At 40.9% G+C, this 21,339-nt stretch overlaps 1 protein-coding gene across 1 annotated transcript in view; it reads left to right on the forward strand.

The window, feature by feature from the left end:
• The window catches only part of GLG1 (golgi glycoprotein 1), an 87,028-nt gene that overhangs the window by 36,032 nt on the left and 29,657 nt on the right, over positions 1-21,339 (forward strand). Inside the window, exons 2-7 of the mRNA XM_080410935.1 lie at positions 3,332-3,364; positions 6,122-6,208; positions 10,208-10,423; positions 16,983-17,186; positions 17,854-17,925; positions 20,183-20,366. Of these exons, the coding sequence (XP_080267061.1) occupies positions 3,332-3,364; positions 6,122-6,208; positions 10,208-10,423; positions 16,983-17,186; positions 17,854-17,925; positions 20,183-20,366 (796 nt within the window). The remainder of the gene's footprint in view (positions 1-3,331; positions 3,365-6,121; positions 6,209-10,207; positions 10,424-16,982; positions 17,187-17,853; positions 17,926-20,182; positions 20,367-21,339) is intronic.

A 21,339-nucleotide genomic window follows, 5' to 3' on the forward strand; every position in this document is an offset into this window, starting at 1 on the left:
TTGATTAGGATTCTTACCTTGCTTTTCAAAATCCAGTGGTGTGAATTATTTTTTTAGGATGTGATGGAATAAGACCAGATCCAGTCTGTTTTTTTATGCACAGCTGAAAGGGCTCTGACTCAGGCTGTGAGGGTGACAGGAATTGCACCTAGGCAGTGTGCTTTTTACTACATGGTGGCACTGGTTCGTGATACAGCTACAACTAAAGTATTGCTGGGAACCAGCATGATTGTTCATTTCAGCAGCTAAAACACCAGCACCTTGTGCCTCCTTGCGCCTGGGTAGTGGTGGTGGGTTGCTCACTTGCTGTGTAGTTTTGACCTAGTTTTATAGCACTGCTGAAACGGAGATTTAGAAAGGGGTGGCTGTCACAGCTTGTTTGTGTGAGTTGAGATCTGGTGGATGAGAACAGGCACTTTTAAACACAACGGTGTTGACGATCTCGTAGCCTGGTGGTGATGTGACTTCATAGAAACCTTTCAAATTTTTCTGTAGAGTTCACAATACTAACGCGGTATGACTTGTGTCCGTTGTATGTGACTGAATGGAAGGAAATGCTTTTTCTGTTCAGGTTTTCTTATAGCTGTACTTGTTCTAAACTCTGCTTTTCCTGGGAGGTAGGAAGTGATGCTCATACCCTGGAATATGAGTGCTAGTGCATGAAGGAGTTTGGAGAGCTTTTTAGAGAACTGCAAAGGGAGGCAATGTATTCCCACCAAAGCTGCTAAACGGCAAAAGCTTCTGTGAGCCTAGAGGCACACGTACTTTCTGTAAAGTCTGTTTTTAATCCTTCGGTTAGGAGATGTAAGAGGAGTCCTTCTCCCTTGGTAACTGGTGGAATATCCTCCTTGCCATCAGCTTCCTTTCCTCAAATGCCTCGACTAGCATGTGGTGTGGGTCTGGGCTGCTCTCCTTCTTTGCCCTGCCCTTGGGGTCTCTGAGCATCTGTGTTCCTCAAGCTCACCACGTGGGAATGACACAATGCAGCTTTTCTTGCTCCTCAACTTCTCTTAGTTGTAATTTGAAACTTACCTTTTTTTCATGGCTCTTACTACACAAGCATACTGTTCTGAAACTGCTCGTTTAGAAGGTTTCTTGGGTGGATATGGTGGATAGAGGGCCACAGGCTCCTCAAAGGCAGAACTGGTGTGGGTTACGCTGGGGAGATTTTTCTTCCCCTCCCTCAAACTCAGCCCTTCAGTTTATCAGAGACAAGATAAAAAAGATTATTTTTCTCCTTTTGCTACACTTAAATTAGGAGAAGCCGGTCAACATTGCCACTGAAGCAACCTCTCCTACACTTGCGATATTAGCTAAAGGATTATTGCCTAGATATTATGCTTTTGCATATTTACATACTGAGCTGTGAATGCATACAGTACTGAAGCTTAGTTCAGGTCCCATTTTACTTCCACTACTCTTCTCAGAATAAGGCTTGATTTCTCAGAGCTGGGGTTTGCTGCAGAGTACAGGGAAAGCTGGTATTTCAATGTGCAGTATTTTAATGCTGTGTATTTCACGAAAAGCTTGTTTAAGCTTTCCAGGTCAGTGAGAACTGGTCTGTTATCTTCCTGGACTCATCTTTCCAGAAAAAAAATGAGCTTTAAACTTTGGATCTGAAGCAAAGGTTACTGGGTTGGAGGATGCAAAAATAACTGAAGCAACCAGGATGGGTTTTGAGAGAGTGCTCTCTGGCCCTTAAAATTCTTCTACTTGCAGGATGTGTTAGTAAGTCCTGTCCTCTAGAGGAGAATTACAGCGTTAACCTATATATGTTTATATACTATCCTTGACGAAAAGACTGAGACAGCAACTTCAGTGGAGGGCATTCTGACTCTCAGCTTTTAAAACCGGTCTTAGTCTAAAACTTCTGTCTGCTGAATAATTAGGATGGGTGCAGAAAATGAAGAAAAAACTACTTGGTAAGTTCATAATAGCATGGTTCTTAGAGGCTCCTTTAAAATGGTGTAATTTGGATGTCATTTGAGTTTTCAGTTGTGAGAATCTGTTCTGCGCACTGAGGATATCAAACAGGCCTTTTAAAAAAAGTTGATATCCTGATTTTCAAATTTATGATTACTTTGGGAGGCATGGTTTTAGATGGTGTTAGTCTGACCAAACTGTAATTAATTACTGTGATCCTTCAGGTACTCTTTTTTTTGTTCTAAGTGGAGAGGTAATTTCTGCCACTTCCTGCTATACAAAATGAAAGTGCTTTAGTTAATAATGGCTGTAATTAGGGACTTGGAAACATTTCCCGTGCTCTCTTTTCCCCATAAACTTGTGTTTGTGCTCTCTGAAGCAGCAACAGTGCAAGCGTTGGTGTAACATGTTGTGCAGCAGCAAACTCTTGCACTGAAGAGCTCTTTGGGATGTAGGCTGCTTGCTTCCAAAGCTGATGAAATGCTCATTCTCTTATGTCAAATGTCTGAGGCCTAATGTGGTAGTGTCAATGATGTGTTTAAGCTTTGAGTGGGTTTGTGTCTGTGGCTTTTAGGCCATGTCTGGCATCTTAAGTATCAGTGGAAGCAGAGACATTGTGAGTCAGGATTGATTTTTTTTTTTTTTTTCTGTGGGTATGATGGCCAAGTGATTTTACCCTGCGTTTGTGCTGGTTTGCTATGGAACTGAGATGGATTTGTATGAACTTTTTTCAGGGAGTTCTCCATTGTGGGAGCTACTCAGGCTGGAGGGAGGACAGGATGGTTTGCAGCCAGAGTTCTTTCTGAAGTGGCTCCCTGGGAGAATATAGCAAATGTTTTGAAATGATATACAAATAATGGATGTTACCAGTTTATCATGGTTGAAGGCATAAATCTCAGGGCTGCTTTGAACCAGCCCCTCTGTGTACAGCTGAAAGAAAATACATTGCTTCTCAAATGGGGAATAAGAACCCTTCAGTCTGTGGGAGGGAAGCGAGTCCTACCTTTGTCCTTTGGCTGTACGCAAGAAACTTTTTTATTTTTCTTTAAACTTTACACTTTTGTTTTCCCACAGCTGCTTTTTTTGCCGCTTTAGTTTGGGCAATTGGGTCAAACACAAGCGGATTCATTATGTTTTTGCAGTGTCTACATAAATGCTGCTACTCTTGCGCTGTTTATGTTCTGTAGAGTTAAGACAGCTAGAAGTCTAAAGTACCTGTTATTTCAATCTTTTTGGTACTTAGATATCACACTTTTTATGCAGCTTTTAAAATTCCTATTGCTTATGTCAAATTGTTTCTTATAATGAAAACAAACTGTCAGTGCGTTAGTTTCTGTAAGTTTATACTCTTCTGCATGTTAAGTGCATCTCATGCGTAGTGAACTGACACTCCTTTTTCTCCTTTCAGCCAGATAATGAAATCTCTTCAGACTGCAATCATGTAAGTATTACTTTTGTTTACTTAGTCTTTAACTATTGCATTTGCACCTTTTATCCCTTATCAACCTTAGGTATTTTGCATAGTTTGGTAGCTTGCGAAAGGCCTTAATCAGGACACATTTAGGTTTCCACACTGGCCTATGGAGGAAGAGCACAAGATGACTTCTTTAACTCAGTATAGCCACTGTGATCTTACTGGAGACTTCAGAGTGGAATATATTTAAGAGCTTTATAAAGCGTACTTCTATATCAGAGGATGATAGCAGATGTCTTTCCTATTTTATAGCTGGGGGGTGGTTCCCGTGAGTTACTGGGAGCAATATGATGTTCTCCTTTTGGGAAAGATGTGAGCAGTACTGAATTTAAACTCTTAATTTCAGCTGTTGAAGCCTTCTGTATTACTTTCACAGCTGCTAAATTCTCAGACTTGCTTGGAAAATGCTGTGGGGGTGTGGTATTTAGAGGCAGTTTGAACCACTTGGCTGGTTTTAGAACAGATTCCCTCTCAGCACTGTTTAACAGTGAGCAAACTGTTAGCCAGTTTTCAGGCTGTTGAGCTGACTCTTCAAATCCCAGTACTTAAAAAAAAAAAAAAAATATTGGAGCTAAGGTTGGTATTAGGTTTCCTTTGGCTTCTCTCATCTGCATTCTGTTAGAATACACGGTGTTATTAATTGTTTGGTTAGCCCTGGACGCAGACAGACAAGTGCATGCCTCAGTGACCATTTTGGTTTCGGATGCTTGAGAAGCTGTATCTTGGTTTATTATTGGAAGATATATTCCAGAAATGAAACCAGCCATGCTGTACAACTATTAATTTCCAACTGTGTTTACAAATTAACCTTTAGCACAGTGCTGCCTGACTTCATTGGCAGCCGTAATTCTCTGTTGTGAGGGTTGGATTGGATGAAGGGCACACGCTTCTATTTAAATCTTTCCTTTTTTTATTTTTGAGAAAGAGAAAACTCCAGTAGTTAAACTGTATCTACCTGACGTTTAAATATGCCACAGAGATACCTGAATGAAGAAGAAATTGAGAATTCTAGAAATCGAAAGTTGGACCTTTCTATTGCTGGATGAAGTGACAGCATCTCTGCCATAAGGCAGATGTCAGGCTGCTGTGTGGATCATAGAAGCCATTCATGAATAGCAAGTGTGGGCAAAGTCTGAATTTTTCGAGGCAGAAACTGAAGGGGAATGATCAAAAGCTAGACCACAGAGGCGTCTCGTGTCCAGATGTTTTCTTTGCCCTTCTCTGCAGTCTTTGGTAGTACAACTGCTGATCATCATCTAGGAAAATGCTGCCTAGTGCTAAAATCAGGATTTTAAAGCTGTAAGTTTAACCTTCCTTCTGCCTGTGGGGAGGTTCCTTTGGTGAGCATCTGATTTGGAGACTCCTCAAAGTTCAAGATTACAGATGCAGAAGTGTATTCTAATGGTGTTGGACCTCATTCTTATTCTTCTGATCCTGGCTGGGAGAGGTCTACAGCATTCTTTGTGAGGACTGGTTCCCCATTTATTCACTTTTTTCTATTAATCCTGTGTATTTACAGCTTACTCCCTCTGAGATACCCTAGTATTCCATCGTCTCCTTTTTTTAACTTTTCATAACTCCAGTGCCATGATAGAAGGTGTGGAAGATGTTGCAGTTGTGCTGATTTCATTTTTAGTTTTCTGTGCATGCTTCCACCATCTTGGAGACTATGTAAAACTTCTTTCCTTGTGTATGAGCATGTTTTTGTTTTCCTAGTGTTATGTGTACAATTGAAACTTTAATGTAAGTTTGACCAAACTGCTAATCTTTTTGATATGAATTTGATTTTTGTCACAAGGGCAAAGTATTTGAAATGGATCTTTGAAGCTGTTTAATCTTTATGTTAATGAAAAATATTTAAATGCAACTGAAATCCCTAGAAAAAAACAGATGAGTTAATAGAGCTTTTCTCAGGCAACATCCCAGATATTAATTGGCTGAGGTGTTTTGCTATCTTACCCTGTATTCTTACTTTATGGTACCTCAGGAGGACATCTGAGATGTGTATGTATCTGCAGAGTCTGACTTGCCCAAGATTGATTCTTGCATGATGACCCAATGCATCAAGACTCCTACATGAGCTAATCTCTGGCTCCTAGAAGAACAGTCATTCTTACTGAGGTGGTGTGCAGTCTAACCTGTAATGTATCATTGTGCTTAGCAAGAGAGAGAACCTCCTATAGGCTTGAAATATATCTGCACCCAAAAAGTTGTCTGGTTGCAACCCCTCACGGATGGAATTCTCCAGCTGTATTGTCTCCTTCCTTTCTTGCTAGGTTTTTATTAGGTTTTCAGTATGAAATCTGCTCATGTTGAGGACTTAATTTTTGTTAGATCGTTTAAATCAAGCAGACAAGCCATGGTGCAGAAAGGTGTGGTGGGCTAGAGACGTTGCTAAATATGCAGCAGGTAGCAAGTTACAGCTTTCATTGTTTTATCCTTTTAGTTATAAAATTGTTGTAGTTAGATTTATTTCCTTTTAAAGAGTCGGCTCATGACCTTATGGAGAGATTTCTAACAGCCTGAATTTGTTCAATATGAGAAAATTATTGCAGAAATGAAGGGACAAAGTTGTCAAGGAGACTTTACGTTTATTGTTGCGCTGTAGAAGGCTGCTGATAGAGATCAGGAATAAATGATGTTTCATTCTTTTCTGAAGCAAAATATTTGTCATTCTTCATGGGAAGTTCTTAAACCCCCTTTCTACAAACACTCTCTTTGTAGCTCTTGTGGAACTACAAGCTGAACCTGACTACAGATCCGAAGTTTGAATCCGTGGCCAGAGAAGTCTGCAAGTCCACTATTGCAGAGGTAAGCCAGAAGAAAGGCATGGCTGCTATTGTGACACAAAGGTTTTTTTAATTTGTGATAGTGAATTAGGGTGCAAATAATGTTTTGGCTTTGGGGAAGCTCTAGTCTTATATGGCATATTACTAGGCATAATTAAGTATTCTTGCAGAAAAGACCAGTTACCTTAGTGGTGCAAGGCAAAGAGGCAAGTGGAAAAAAAATTATAAACCAACAAGCCATCAGCTCTTACCTGACCTTTTGTCAGAGATCTGCTGTGGATTGGAGTTGTCCCCTCTTCATCAAGTGTTGACAGTTTATAACTGTTGATATAGGAAGCGTTCCACTGAACTTAACATAAGGCTGGTTTTGGATTGTGTCTTGCTAGCAGAAAGGATAAACATGTAGATGTCAAATGATGAATCAACTGTTTATTTTCTTCAAGGCTCAAAGTTTAATTACTCCAAGGATTCTCTGTGGAATTTACTCTTTTTTTAGGTGTCACTAGGATTTAGTCCTTTTTCTCAAGCATCGACACACCTCGGTCCAGCTTCAAAGATTACTTGGTTAACGGTTGGACTCAATGATCTTAAAGGTCTTTTCCAACCAAAGTGATTCTGTGATTGATAATTCCTTTCCTTGTGCTCATTCTAGAGCCCTTGAGGCCGTGTGCTTAGCCCACACAGGAGCTGACTGAGCTGAGGTCTGGTTGGGGTAGTTTTCAGCTAGACATCGGGGAAGCAGTGGAACCAAGGCTCTCCGCAGCAGTGCAAGCTTCAGTTGCTAAACTGTGCTCTGAAAAACATAATTTTGTATATCCACCAGAATAATTTCACCTACCTGTAAACTTGCTTTTTAAAAAAAATCCAATTTGCTCTAGATGATGACTCTTATGTAGTGTTTAAAGTAAGTTTTTCTGAAAGAGAATCAACTGTGTGAATACCATATTGTCTCTCCAATGCCAGTTCATGTTGGCAGTTTATTTTCCGTAGGCCTAGCTTTCAGGGATGCAGGCTTGCTTAGGTGTGAGGAGTGCATCAGGGCTCAGAGCAGGTTTAAGATGGGTAGTTACCCAAGTCCTCCTGTTTTGATGGAGTCGCCTACGTGGTTCCACATTCTTTACAGAGTCTTCATCTGAGAAATTGAGGGTGTCAACAGCAGCCTGGCTGCAAAAAAATTAGGGAATTAGTTGTGTAGTTGAGGGGTAAACGATTGCTTTTTCTTCATGGCCTGCTAGGGTTCTGCTTCCCCTTCTCAACACTAGCTGAGTTGCAGTAAGAATAGTGTTAGTGGGAAACCATCATTTAGTATAAGGAGACATCAAGAAAATTATTAATATAAGAAGGCTAGAAGATTGAACAGTGGAAGGAAAACAGCTTGCATTAAAGGGTTATGTTGTGTTTGGATTTTGGTAGCTCCCAAAAGCAAACACTGCCAAATCTGTTGAATCCCACTTTTTTTTACGATCGTAGGAAAGATTGTTATTCTGGTTTGTGTCATATGGCTGCTGCAGAATTTTTTACAACCAAGGCATTCTTGAAAGTGCTCTTTTAACAGTCTGTTTAATTACCACTTTTATACAGCAACAGTCTGGCATTGCTGTAAATGGTGCCCTCTAAATATGGGATATCATGTCTAAAAGCAGTGGGAAGGGTATACAGAATTTTAGCTGTACTTTAACCACCAGTGTTCCTCTTATAATTGTGGTGAATGATGACATGAACTGCTGATATTTTGCCATTTGGTGAGTGGTTTTAAGTAAAAGAAAAGTTGAGTAAGAAACAATAGTCTCATGTGTTTGATCTTCTGATATTTAATACCAAGGCAGGTGCATAAACCATTCCACTAATTTTTTTAAAGGTATTTCTACAACACTCATTGAAACGAAGATATATACTGGGCGTATACTGCTAACATACAGTATTAGCCTATTAATATTTTTCTTTAATTCCCACTAACAGGTAGGTGTTTTCTTGCTGGGTTACTGAGCTGATGTTAAATACTGCTTTGTATTAAGAACAAAACACACCTAGAAGAGTAATTTCTAGTAAAAGTCATTTGGGAATTGGTGGCTGTCCCAGCTGAGTATGTTCTGAAAAGTTCACCCTTTATCAGGTGAAAATACAGATTTACATTTCAACCTTTTTCTCAACTGTTGTGATTATTTTATTTTTTTTTAGGTTTGTTGGCAGTAGTTTTAATCTAGAATCGTAGTTGGCTACCAGTTAACAGTGGTTGCTTCAGAAGTGGCTAGGCAATAATGTGATCACTTGGTCTTTTACACAGTTCACTGGCTCAGGCTGTGGAGCTGTGGGGCTATCCAGAGCCAGGCTCTTCCAAAAACAGCGTGTTGCCATTGTGTGCTGGTTTGGCTTGTGGTACTTAAGCTGAAGTTGGGCCAAACCAAAGATGCAGCTTTCTTGGAGAGAGCTTGCTCAACTCTCTCCCTTTCACCCTGCAATGACTCATAAGTGTTCTCACTTCAAAACTTATTTTATGCCTTATTTGTGACAATTACATTGACCTTAGTAACTATGTTTTTCTAATAGCAGTATAGATTAAATACAAAATGTTCTACCAGCCTACATCTGCCTTCAAATAATGGTGTTTAAAATGTTGCATGTTTTATTTGCTAAGTAGAACGTAATAGCCCCATAAGCTGAGGCAGAGTGTGCTGTTCTATTCATCTGGTCTGACCTGTACGAGTCTGTCACAGGCTACCCCGAGTTAATTCTTGTTTGAATTGGAATATATCTTTCTAGAGATGGCTCTTAATTATTATCTTTTTTTAATTTCCATTGTAAATATTCTGACTTGTTATTTGAGAACTGATAAAATGGTTCCCTGCCTGTTTCCTTAGTGCTGCCCTTTCTTGGTGTCTGAACCTGCCTGGATTATTGATTGCCATGGATCTGCCTTTAGATTGATGACCCCTTCAGTATTTTTACAGGAACAAATCTTTGGTGTAATCAAGTGAACTCGTGTATCTATTGCTTGAAAAACTGTCATTACTGAACTTTAGTGAGTGGCTGTCAAGTATGCTTCCTGCATCGTTATGGCTGCGGTTTTCAGCATGCTTCTGAACAGGGGGCACCAGAACTGGGCAAGTACTTCAACACAGGCTTTCTGGTGTTAAAAAGAGTCTGTATAATCTTGGTACTCCTTGGAGCAAGGCATTGCGCTGCTCCTATTGCAAAATTCCTTGGGGAGTGTCCTTAACTGATAAGTAGCCGTGTTTTCCACTTCCTTTGGAAGGGTGCTGTCAAAACTGCCTGCATCTTTTACTTCCAAAGGTGACATTTTTGGCCTTACTGTCCGCTTCCCTGAACAGTGCAGGCTGTGATTTATACTGGGGACCTGTCTGTTCATGTACACTGCTTTTCCAGTCCCTACACAGCTTTCAGCTTCTGTTAGCCATGATTTTAATTTTTTTTGGACAGAGTAAAATGGTTTAGTACCAACAATCAGTTCCTATAAGAGCTTGATAAAAATGAATTTGATGAGGGTTTTTCTTTATAGTAATTTTAAGCTTCCAGCAAGTTATAAACAATTCAATAAATATTGTGTTGACTTTTGAATCAGTCTTGCTTCTAGCCAAAATGTTATATTGTACAAGGTCAGGTGGCTAATGGGGGTCCAAGTATGATTTAGTGATGTTGTAATATGCTCAGCTTTCTAAATAAAGGTTTATCAAACTAGCATTTTTCCTACAAATCCACGCAATTGCAGGGGTTCAATGTGATTATTATGAAAGATGATTATTGAGCAATAGGGTTTATAATCCTCAAGGTCGCTGTGTTTGCATTCTTCAAATACTGGTACATGTGAGTTATTTCTCATTTCTGAAATTTTTTCAAGTATTCTGACTCTGAAAATCAAACTAAAGCCTAGAGGGTTTCTTTGCCAGCAGATTTTGAAGCTACAGATGCAAGTTTCTCTGAGTATTTTTTTTTTTTAAAAAAAAGGTTAAGTTCAGTAGCTGCAGCCTCTGTATTTATTCTTTTTTTTTTTTTTAAAAAACAGATCAAGGAGTGTGCAGATGAACCAGTTGGTAAAGGCTTCTTGGTGTCATGTTTGGTAGATCACAGAGGCAACATCACTGAATACCAGTGCCATCAGTACATCACTAAAATGACAGCCATTATCTTCAGCGATTATCGGTTGATCTGTGGCTTCATGGATGACTGCAAGGCCGACATCAATCTCCTGAAATGTGGCAGCATTCGACCTGGAGAAAAGGTATCCAGAGAACATGTGGATTGTCAATAGGCTTGTAAAAGTCATTCGCTTAAGGAAACTTAGGTGGAGACTCTGAAATAGTATTATTGTATTATTGCTTACTTGCAGCTGAGAAAATACATGGCATCTCTCATCTGAAAAGGGTGATGTCCTGATTCTGTATAGTTCTTTTTAATAAATATGCATTTGTTCCTCTAGGAGGGACTGCTAGTCAGAGATGACTTTCATTTGTCTTTCCTTACCGCACTACAGGTGATCTGGTAGGTTGTTGTCTTTGTGATCATGCTCTGTTAGGCTTGACTCAATACAGTGAATCCAAACAATGGATTTAAGCAGACCCATTGCTAGGCTTATTTCACAGTCTGGTCAGGTGTGATGCAGGAAGGTTATGGAGGTGGTGTGGCCTGTGCTATAACTCTTTCTGCTTTCTCAGGCTGTAGTTGATAAGACTGGATCAGGAGCCTCTATCTGTTTGCTTCCCCTTTCCCTTGCCCACCTGAAAACAGTTGAAGGGCATGTAGTACCTACTGTCACATTTTAGTAGTACAGACTTTATACTGTGTTTTGTTAGGTAAAAGAATCAGTGTTCTTTTGCCATAAGAGACTTAAGCAGAGGTTGATGCAAAGAACAGTTTGTGGTGACATTTTCAAGGCACTGTCTTGCTCTGTCTATTTTGGCATACGTAATGCAGGCAGCAATTATGTAGTGCTGCAGGAGTGAGTGGCTGCTTTTATGGCAAGTTTTAGGGATGAAGTTATGAAATTAGCCTGTTAGCTTTTTACAGTGCATTTTAAATTATAGCTCTTATGCTTTTTAAAATTAGTCTTTCAAGTCTATTAATGATGAGGTATATTACCAAAAACATGTATATTTTTTGTTAAACAAAAAGTTTTCCTAGTTGCTAGAGATGTTTGCTTCTGTAAGCAGCTTCACATCTACAGTGTGTTAAATTGAAGTGCTAGTGTAATCCGGAAGGCTGAGCTGAAAACAGAAAGCACAAAAATAAGGATTCGCCTTCAGGAGCAAAAGCAACCATGCAAATGGGAGGAACTTGCAGGCACTACGGGTTCAGACTGGTAACAGCTGAGCAGCTTGCTTTCTCCTTAAAATAAAGGCTTGCTTTTAATACTGGCCTAAAGGACCTCATGAAATAATCTGTTTCTGACAATCAGTATAAAATCCAAAGTGTAATACAGGAGTCCTGAGTGTCAGGTCTACATATTACCTGGGGCTTGACCAAGTTAAAATGGCAGCACTGAAGGGTACAGTAGAGTGGTTTTCATGGGCATAAGCCAAATCTCATATGGTAGAAGTGAAACCAATGCTGGCAGCCTTGTGTGCGTAACTGTGCATAGCCCACCACGGTGGTTGTAGAAGTCAAAATGGGTGAAGGGTGAGGATGGCCAAGGGGGCTGAGGTCACAAGACATCTGGGAGAGGGAAATGAATCCAGACTTTGGGTGGCTGAGTTTCTGTGGGATGTCAAAGTGAGGCACTGACCAAACTTCTGTGGAGGTTAGTGCAGGTTTTGCATATTCCTCACTTTTGTGGTACCCAACCCAGAATATCTTGCCTTGGTTTGTGAAAGCATCGCAGCCTGTCATACAGTGTCTTTTGTTATGCTGTCATCCTTGGCACTTACAGCAACTGAAGTATTTTATACTGCTATGGAAACAGTTATAAATGGCTATGCAAGCATTTCTTTTGTTGGTGTTCTGTTCTATCTCTTTTCTGCTTTGGAGAAATCTAATTTACTCCCATCAGACACCGGTTCAGGTTTTATTTCCACACTGGAGCTTCTGAGAGCTGCCTGTAGAGAAACAGTCATTACCCTTTTGTGTGACTGAATGTAACTGTGAATTTAATAAATAGGACCTGGACACCTGAGGAGAAAGATGGGGGAAGAGATTCATCTCTCTCCTTTTTTTTTTTTTTTTTATTTTTTTTTTATTTTTTAAATGGAAATAAGTGCTGCTAGACCCAGTAACTCCATCCACATCAGGCAGTTAGTAGATGGCAGTGTCATAGCTTCATCATAACTGGGATAAGCTGGCATTTTTAACTGTAGAAGGTACTTTAGGTATTCTGGAATTACACTGCCTCTTGAAGACCCTCTGCTACCTAACAGTTTTCCTTTTCTATACTTCCCTTTTATTTTTTTTTTTTTTTGTTTGAGCTTGCTTTCTACTTCCTAATTGAATTTTGTTCCTGCTGGGTTTGTTGCTTCTGATGTGGTGGTTTCTGTGCTTTTCCACATTTCTAGTTCGTTTTCTGCTCTGTAAGAGCAATGTTCAGCTTGGAAGTCTCAATCTGACTGTAGACTTCATTTTGCTGTATATAGCAGAAAGGCTGTAGATGTGTCATTTGAAAGCACTGATTTTTGAAATATGTCTGTGATATGGAGTTTGGAAGGTTGTTTTTTTTCTGTCGTTCCCCCCCCTAGTTAATTCCAGTTAATGGAGAAATATTCAATAGTGGTTTCAGTCACCTTTCCCGTTTAGCTGTTGAGCTTCATAGTGAATTTGGTCTCCTGGTATTTAAAGCTTGCTTTGTCTTCATGGAATAAGGATCTAATTTGAAATTGAAATTGGTAATTGCAATGGAGCTTTTCTTCTCAGGCTGCCTATCAGAATTGAGCTGCTTCGGATCTTGTTCATGTCCAGGATTGTATCAAACTAGTGGGTAGTGTATAGTTGCCTGGGTGCTGGACTTAGCCATGATGTCCAAAGTAGAGTCGATTATTTGCTGTAATGAAGGCTACGTAAGTGTCCATTGCACATCTGTTGCAGTACTTTACCAGATAATAGTATTTTTCAGATTCCTAAAATAAGACACATTGTTTTCTTGCCTTTTTTTCACCCCTAAGTACTTTGAGTACAGTTGCTCTCACTCTTTCCCTAGTTTCATAGAAGTAATGGACACAGAGGGGAAATGAATCTAAACTGGAAGAGATTATAACATTCAGCTCGGTCTTTGTTTACTTAGTGTAGTATTATAGCAGCGTACTATCAACTGAAGTACTGGGAATTAACTAATCTAAGAGCCATCCCTGTAACCCTGGTGTCTGGGCTCGCCAGGTGGAATGGCAAACTGGAGCTCACAGTAGGACTGCTGGTTGGTTCTCCATAGCCTCGCTGCTCTGGCTCCAGCAAGTCTGTGGCTGTTCAGTGCAAGATGCTGTGCTGGTAAGACCAGTTATGCTTTACCATCCTGCTTATTTCTTCTCTTGACTCTTTGCTGGTCACTTACCTAGCTTCTCTTGCAAGTCGGCAGCTAGAACAGTCTTGAACTCGAGGCATGTCAGGTTTTGGGCAGAACAAAGTCTTTTTAAAAATTCTGTCTTGGCCTGAAGCCATGTGCCTGGAGTTTGAATTTTGGTCATAGGAATTAAAATTTCCCAAAATGTGCTGAAGGGGGTTTTCTTGGGCACATTCAGAACTTGGTTCCATTTCTCTGTGGCTCATTGCTTAGGACAGCATTGGAAAGCTGCTCGTATCCTTTGTGGATCTAAATGTATCCTTTCATAAAGTTACACAGAGTTTCAAGGTGCTCCAAACTAAGTCATTATCTAGTATGTTTAACAGATCTTTGCACTTCTCAGTTAAAATTATCCATTTAAGATTGATAGTGGTGGTGAGGCAACAATTCCAAGAAACGTGTGTGTTTTTTTAGATCTAATCTCTTGTATTTCAGTATTCATGCTGAATACACTATGTTGCACTAGGGAAATGAGGCCCATACTATGTCAGCTCATGCATCAGTTTTGGGGAGTCCTGGCTTGTGGGGTGAACTCAGAGGCCTTCAGCTCTAAGGTGAAAGTTTTCTGACAATAGAGCGCTGGACAGAGGAAAAGCTTTGTTGGGATTCGTTCCGCAGCAGAGCTGCAGCAGGTGATTATAGCCTTGTCTGCACCAGGCAGCTGGTGTGGGAGCAGGACTGGGAGAGCTCATGCCATGGGATGCTGTGAGCTGGCAGCATGTAGAGTGCAGGTGGGATCTGGCAGCTCTGTGTGGTGTAGAGCTGCGAAGTGGTGCAGGTACCACAAATGTGTGTCAAAGCTGTGCTGCCATCCTTTGGATGAGCCTGTCAAACTTTTGGTTGCCAGCTGCTTTAGAAAAAGGTGGTTGCCAGCTGCAGTACACATTTGTTTTCCCTTCTGGTCTGCAGTAAGAGATTGTACAATCTTAGATACAGTAGCTGTTAGCCTATAAATAAAGCTTGAAGTTTGATTTCCCTAAACCATGATTGTAAAGTCCCACCTATACCCTGTTTGGTCAGTAGCGTGGCTGCCTTTTTCATTTCTTCAAAAATGCATAGAGTTAAGATCTCCTTAAGCTGGCTTAACTATCCAGCATTAGCACTCAGGGACCTGATCTGCCTGAAACTGAACCCCAGGTTAGGTCAGTAAATGTCCCAGTGTCAAGTGGGCACCGAACACTAATGGCACCACAAGAAGGCATGTAAATGCTTGGAGGTAGGAGGAAAGGGCAGGACTGCATTGTTCAGGAGCCAGCTGTGTTGACTTGTTTCTGTTACATCTGACACATTTTTTAATTGCTCTAATATGGGGCAGCAGAGCAGCCAGCACTGCAGGGTGATCTACCCAAATGTAAAAAATTTTGTGAAGTAATGCAATAAATTAGTCATTTCATCTTGTGTCCCTGAAATGGAACAGTAAACATTCAGCATCCAGCATATGGAAATGTGCTTTCACTAGACTACTAAAAATAAGTTTGCTTTCATATATAATATGACTCTGACCAGGAATCTAGACCCATGCTGCAAAAAACCAGGAAATTTCTGATCTTCCTAGCAGGAAAAGCTTGCCTTGTGCCCTCCTTGTTGGCAAGGGGAGGCTGCAGATAAGTGAGAGTAATCTTGGTCTGCCTTGCTTCCCAGCTGCAGTGTCACCTGGGCTGGAACAAAAAACTGCCACAGGATCTTAAAATGGTTGGTTTCAATCATTTATGCTTGCCAGCTCCTCAGTTGTAATTACTACCTACAACTGACCACAAGGATCTGCAGAACAGTGGTTGTTTTTGACGTGGTTACAGATAAATTGCAATTTTAAGTAATGTGGTGAACATACTGCTAACTAGTATTCCTCAGATCCGATTTGGGTTCAGTCCTAAAGGGACTGCTGATATATACTTTTATTTCTTCAGAGACACTGGTATCTAGCCGGCATGTGGAGTTGGCTGGTTCCCACTCGAAGAAAAGAGCAAACTGAAATAAGGAGTTCAGGAGTGTGTGGGTTTTGAGGTTGATTCCTTTTTTTTTTTTTTTTTTCCTAAGAGGAAAACTACTTATAGCCCTTTTAAACTGATTATACTTCTGGGTTGGGTTTACAACTTTCTCATTGGCTATTTCTTCTTGTGCTCCAAGTGTAGCAGAGTTAAAACAGGAATCAAAGGCTGTCTGCCTGAGGAGGCATGGCAGAACAAAAAGATTTGGAAGAGTTGCATGGCTTTGCATAGTCGTGGTTATGTTTTACAGAGACTGCTCTCTTACTCATGCTGCTGCAACAGCAATGGATGAATCTACTTGACAGAGTGAGCTGAATAGATAGCTCCTCAATGGTTACTACGAATGCAAGGTTGAGTGATTCAGATGTGTGCAAATATGCATGTTTTCTTGTATACTCCAGATAGTCTGATAGAAGTTCAGTAGCAATATCCTCTCTGAGCAGAGCAGCATCAATTAAGGTGGTCTTCACAGGAGAAAGTTGGACAAGCCTTGAGAGGTCTGTTCCAGAACAGTTTTTGTTTGTGAGAGGAATTGGACCTTCTACGGAGGTATAGAGGGGGTACAGTTCCCTTTCTAAACATGTAAAAAGATGTAGGAAACTTTGGAGCTTTGATCAGCTTTGCCCTGCCTCTTCTGAGCTTTCATACAAATTGCAGGCTCTCCAAGTTTATTGGCAGTCACTGGTCATGGTCCAAAATGGTCTTCAGACTTGCAGGACAGTGGGTGCGGCGTATTGGGCCAGAACTGTTTTGTCCAAGACTTCATCAACTCTTGAATTCTTTGAATTTTTTATTCTCTTAATGGAGAATTGGTGTTGAGAAGCTTGGTCAGAGCTCCTTTGTGGCCTTTTTAGCATCACTAATTATCACCACCCAAACTGCAGGCTTGTCTCAGCATGGAGGAACTATGATTTTTCTCGCCTCCAAGTATGTTCTTAATGTGCTGCTGTTGTTTGCTGTTGCCATGGTGCAGAGAGAGCTATGTCAGATTAAAGATAATTTGGCTGTTTTGGTAAACTGTTCTGATCAGTGTGACTAAGTAGTGATAATCTCATTAAATCACATTAAAACAAACCCAGAGCACTAAAGGAGGAGATTTCATGGTGACCATCAGTAGGACGGTGATGTATAAAGTGTATGGATAGTATAGATATTATTAACTGTTGCTGCCTCTGAATATAAATGGAGTTTAGGCTGAACTTTTGGAAGTCTATATTTAGGCAGTTTGTTGCTTAACTTCTGTGGTGTTTATCTGGAATTACACTTGATTATGTAAGTGCGGTTACAGATGTTGTCTTGTCCTTCTCATACAGGATGCCCACTCACAAGGAGAGGTGGTGGCATGCCTGGAAAAAGGCCTGGTAAAAGAGGCAGAGGAAAATGATCCTCGAATTCAGGTTTCTGATCAGTGTAAGAAAGCAATTCTTCGTGTAGCTGAACTCTCTTCGGATGACTTCCACTTGGACAGGCATCTCTACTTTGCATGCCGAGATGATAGAGAACGATTCTGTGAAAATGTGAGTAGCTTCCTCTTGCCTTCTCTTCTACAGTAATCCATTAAAACCAAAACAAACCCCACCACAAACCCATAGGAAGAAGGAATGGAATGGTAAAGAGGAGCCTGAGCAAGATCGTGTAATACTGAAAAGAGACACCTTGTAGCTGTCATTTTGCCAATAAATCTAGTATTAAATTCACTCACTCAACAAACAAGCGTTATTTCCAGTGGGTTAACGAACTGATTAGCGTAAATGGTTTAATAGGCATCGGAGCTGGTGTGACAGTTAGTGGAATGGCTCACATGGGGAGGAGGCAGCAAAGGTAAGTAACCGCTGCCTTCTGCAGCGGAAGGCTGTTGCACAAGCCTGATCTGACTCTACTTGCAGAGCTCCTTATCCCTGGAGCAATGAGCTGGTAAGCTGCTTTGTTCAGTCTGAATTAGCTTGTATCAGCTGAGTATCCTCTCGCTAAAAAGGGGGACAAACATGACCAGATAGGGGTTTTTTAATGCAATAAAATGTAAAAGATTTTAGTATAGAAGCTATCACTGTCATTTGAAATTGAAATATTAACTTTAATATATTTCTAGTTGAAAAAATAAATCTCTTCAGGTATAGTTTAGCCTGCTCATTAAGAGTTACAAGTCTTATCTTTAATGGTAAATGTTACTGTTCTGTTTCACAGACTCAGGCTGGAGAAGGCAGAGTCTACAAGTGCCTCTTTAATCACAAGTTTGAAGAATCAATGAGTGAAAAGGTAGGTATCTGTCTCAGTGAGACAAATCCTTAATGCAGAGATGATCAGATCATTCATCAGTCCAGGCCTACATTATTCTTTTCCAATGTTGAGGAAAATCCATCATCTACATGGCTGAATAACCGGCTGCTTTAACAGATGCTTTTACTTTGATATGTTTCTGTTTCCAGCTATGTGCTGATGGCTTGAATTAATTGTACTCAAGTTACAGCCTTTAAAGTTAAGGATTTAAATAAATCAAAGCTTTTGGGTGGGTAATTTGGGAAGGTAGACATGGAGCTCAAGTCACAGTGCTGTGATTGAGTGTTTAAAGTAGAAGTTACACCATGTTGGGGTAAGCCCTGGATAAATGCTGTCATAATGTACAGATTAGAAACAAAATGCCCAAATGCCTCCGCACAGGAAGCGGAGTGTGTTTCACTCCTGTTTTGAAGGCTATTAGTGTCTGTCTACGAAACAGCAAATTCTGTGGGAAAGATGCACAGTTCAGCTACTGAAGTTTTCCTTATGTTTTTTCTGAACATGTGGTTTTCAACAACAAATAATGTTCTGGGAAGCCAGTCCTGAAAAGAATTTGTATTGATGTAGGTGCTTTGGGAAGGCAGCAATGCTATCAGTGATTTCAGAAGCAGCATCATAGCATTTGGTTTTCTATGAAATTATATCATCTGTCTGAAAGGATACAGAGATGGATATCTGTAAAGCCCTCCTTTTTGGAGCTCCACTAAAGGAGCCCCATTCAGAGGCCTGGAGGGATCAGACTAATTTCCTTTTCTTTAACTGTGTTAGCTATCTGAAAGCTTGGTTCCAATTAACAAACTCAAAACGGAGCGATCCCCGCAGGGTTGAAACAAAGCTTCATTTTGTGTAAGTGCATTACTGAAAGGGACTGCTATTTTTGCTTAACCTGGTTTTGGTTGTACAGGGAGATTGGTGGGTTTGGAGGGGTTGTTTCCATGGTCAGCTAAGATACAAATGTAAGATGTTGGTAAGTTAGACAAAGCTGTAGCAGATGACTTGGTGGGGAGAGAGGGGTGGACAATCTGAGTGTGCAGTTTGCAGAGCAGGAGGAACACAAAATCTAGTTCTCACTCTCGTAGCTGCCAAGGCAGGACCATCTGCAAAGTCACTAGTTTTGTAGAAGCTGTTACCCAGTAAAAAGTCCCTTCTTGCTGATGGCATCAGCTGCTGCATACGTGTCTAGCCAACAATAGCTGCCTAGTGGGTGGCTTGTTTTGTGTAACTGCTCGCTGGGCTGGGCTCCCTGGCTGTATCTGACCTTCCCCTGCTCTGAGGGGTGAGGGATCTGTGAGCCTGTATCTGCCTGTGTCTGGAGCTTTAAGTCTGTCTGGTCTCAGTCTTGGCACAGAGATGGGAGCATGAAGGAGGGAGTGCGAATATCTTTGAAGTAGGGCTTCCCAGGTCCTGGAGTAGGTATGGGAAGGAGGGGGAGAGAAGTCAAGAACCTGATGTAAGGGGGAGGGCTATAGGTAATCTCTGTTTCTTCTGCTGAGATTGGTCCCTGTTTCTCCCCACCATACATGTGCACATTTTCCTTCCTTTTGAATAGGCTAAGAGTGGACAAATTTGCCTGAGCTATTCTGAATTATCTGCTGCCATCAGCTTTAATTTTCATATAATTTAAACCAAAAGCTACGAAGCGTAGCAGTATTTTTACAGGCTCTATTTTGGATGAGATTTAGAGGGTTGTTCTTGCAGCTGCTGGGTACGGGTTTGGCCACAGTGCATCCTCATGAGCCTCATCAGTTGTGGAAAATGGCTAGAAATTCCCATGGTTAGACTGCTTTATCTGCTGTCATCTGTTCAGCACGTTGCAGAACAAATCCAAAGAACATGCTATTTTGTAAATGCAACTGGAAGAAGTAGTTTCTTGAGGGCATGGGGGTGGGCATGTGCCACAGCTGGGATAAATGTCAGCAACTGATCCTAGTTACTGAGAATGAGTCACGCTCTCAGCCATAGCTCTTCACAAAAAGCTGGATGAATGTGCAATTTTAAGCAGCGCTCTGCAGAGAGCTGCTGCCTTAAAACCCTTGATCTGTTGACCTCTGTGTGCATTGTTAAGTGTGGTTTCTATGAGACAAATGCAATTTCACTGCAGTCCAGATTAAATGCGTGAATTCTAAAACATCAATTGTCTTTTGAAATGCAACTTGAAAAGTTAACAGCAGCAGGTCTAGCTCTCCACCACCAGCGTGCGGTAGCTCATTCAGCCATCCCAATGTGTCTCCTGCAGTGTCGTGATGCGCTGACAACCCGCCAGAAGCTGATTGCCCAAGACTACAAAGTCAGTTACTCACTAGCAAAGTCTTGTAAAAGTGATCTGAAGAAGTACCGCTGTAATGTGGAGAACCTTCCCCGGTCTCGGGAAGCCAGGCTTTCCTATTTGTTGATGTGCTTAGAGTCTGCTGTGCACAGAGGTAAGCAGAGTTCAGTCAAGACGTGTGACTTGCTGGGATCTTGATTTTAAAAGTTTCTCTTGGACTTTCAGCTTCAACATGTACTTACAGTCCCCTTCTCCAAGTAACCTTTTCCAAACTTCAGAGACAAGTTTCCTCATAATGCTTTCATCACTGTTGTTTTGAAGATTAGAATAGCTGAGTAAACCTCTGACACTGACTTGTGTTGTGTAGACAAGAAGTTTAAAATGCAAAATAGCGAATCCCGCTTGGGTGGATGATGTGTAATTGCAAATCCTTCTATTCACTGTGAATTCAAGCAGCTTTTTTCTTCCTTTACGTAGTAAGCATAAAATATGCTACTAGGTTAAAATACAGAATGGGGAGCCTGTTTATCATCACTCAGGGAAATCCATGGATAAGTCACTCCTCTGCCTCTTGTAAGTAATAGCTTTCCTTGCAGTTTGGTGGCTTGGGTAAATACCTTAATTCCTCTAATTCTAGTTTTTCTTATATAGGAGGAATATAAGTGAGAATTTTTTTTTTTTTCATTTAAGTTAGTGTAAGCTGAAGATGTCCTAACGCTATTGGCCATCTCAGAGGTATTAGAAGGCCCTGTGAAGCAGTACCATACTAAAGGTTCTCTGTGAAATTGCTATAATAAGGAAACCAACTTGTTATATATCCTCTAGATCTGCACTGGAGAGTTTTGTTTTTTCCCCTTGGCATGCAGCTGAGTGGTTTCTGATTCAGCAGCAGGTCTGCATGCTGCAGTGCCTCTGGCATGGGAGGAAAAGACTGCTGGAACACCATAAGCAGTTGGTGCATTTATGAGTGAATAACTTACTGCTTCTGATTGATGTGGAAATGATGTGTCCTGTTTGTGGAGAAGTTGTGGGTGGGTTTTTTTCCCCATTTCCCTGCGGTAGGGCAGGTGCTTTCCTGAATTACATGCAGAAAACTGCTGTTCAGTTACTAATTTCCACTCTCATGG

The sequence above is a fragment of the Falco punctatus genome (genome assembly GCF_963210335.1).
Source record: "Falco punctatus genome assembly, chromosome: 14".
Classification (NCBI taxonomy): Eukaryota; Metazoa; Chordata; class Aves; order Falconiformes; family Falconidae; genus Falco; species Falco punctatus.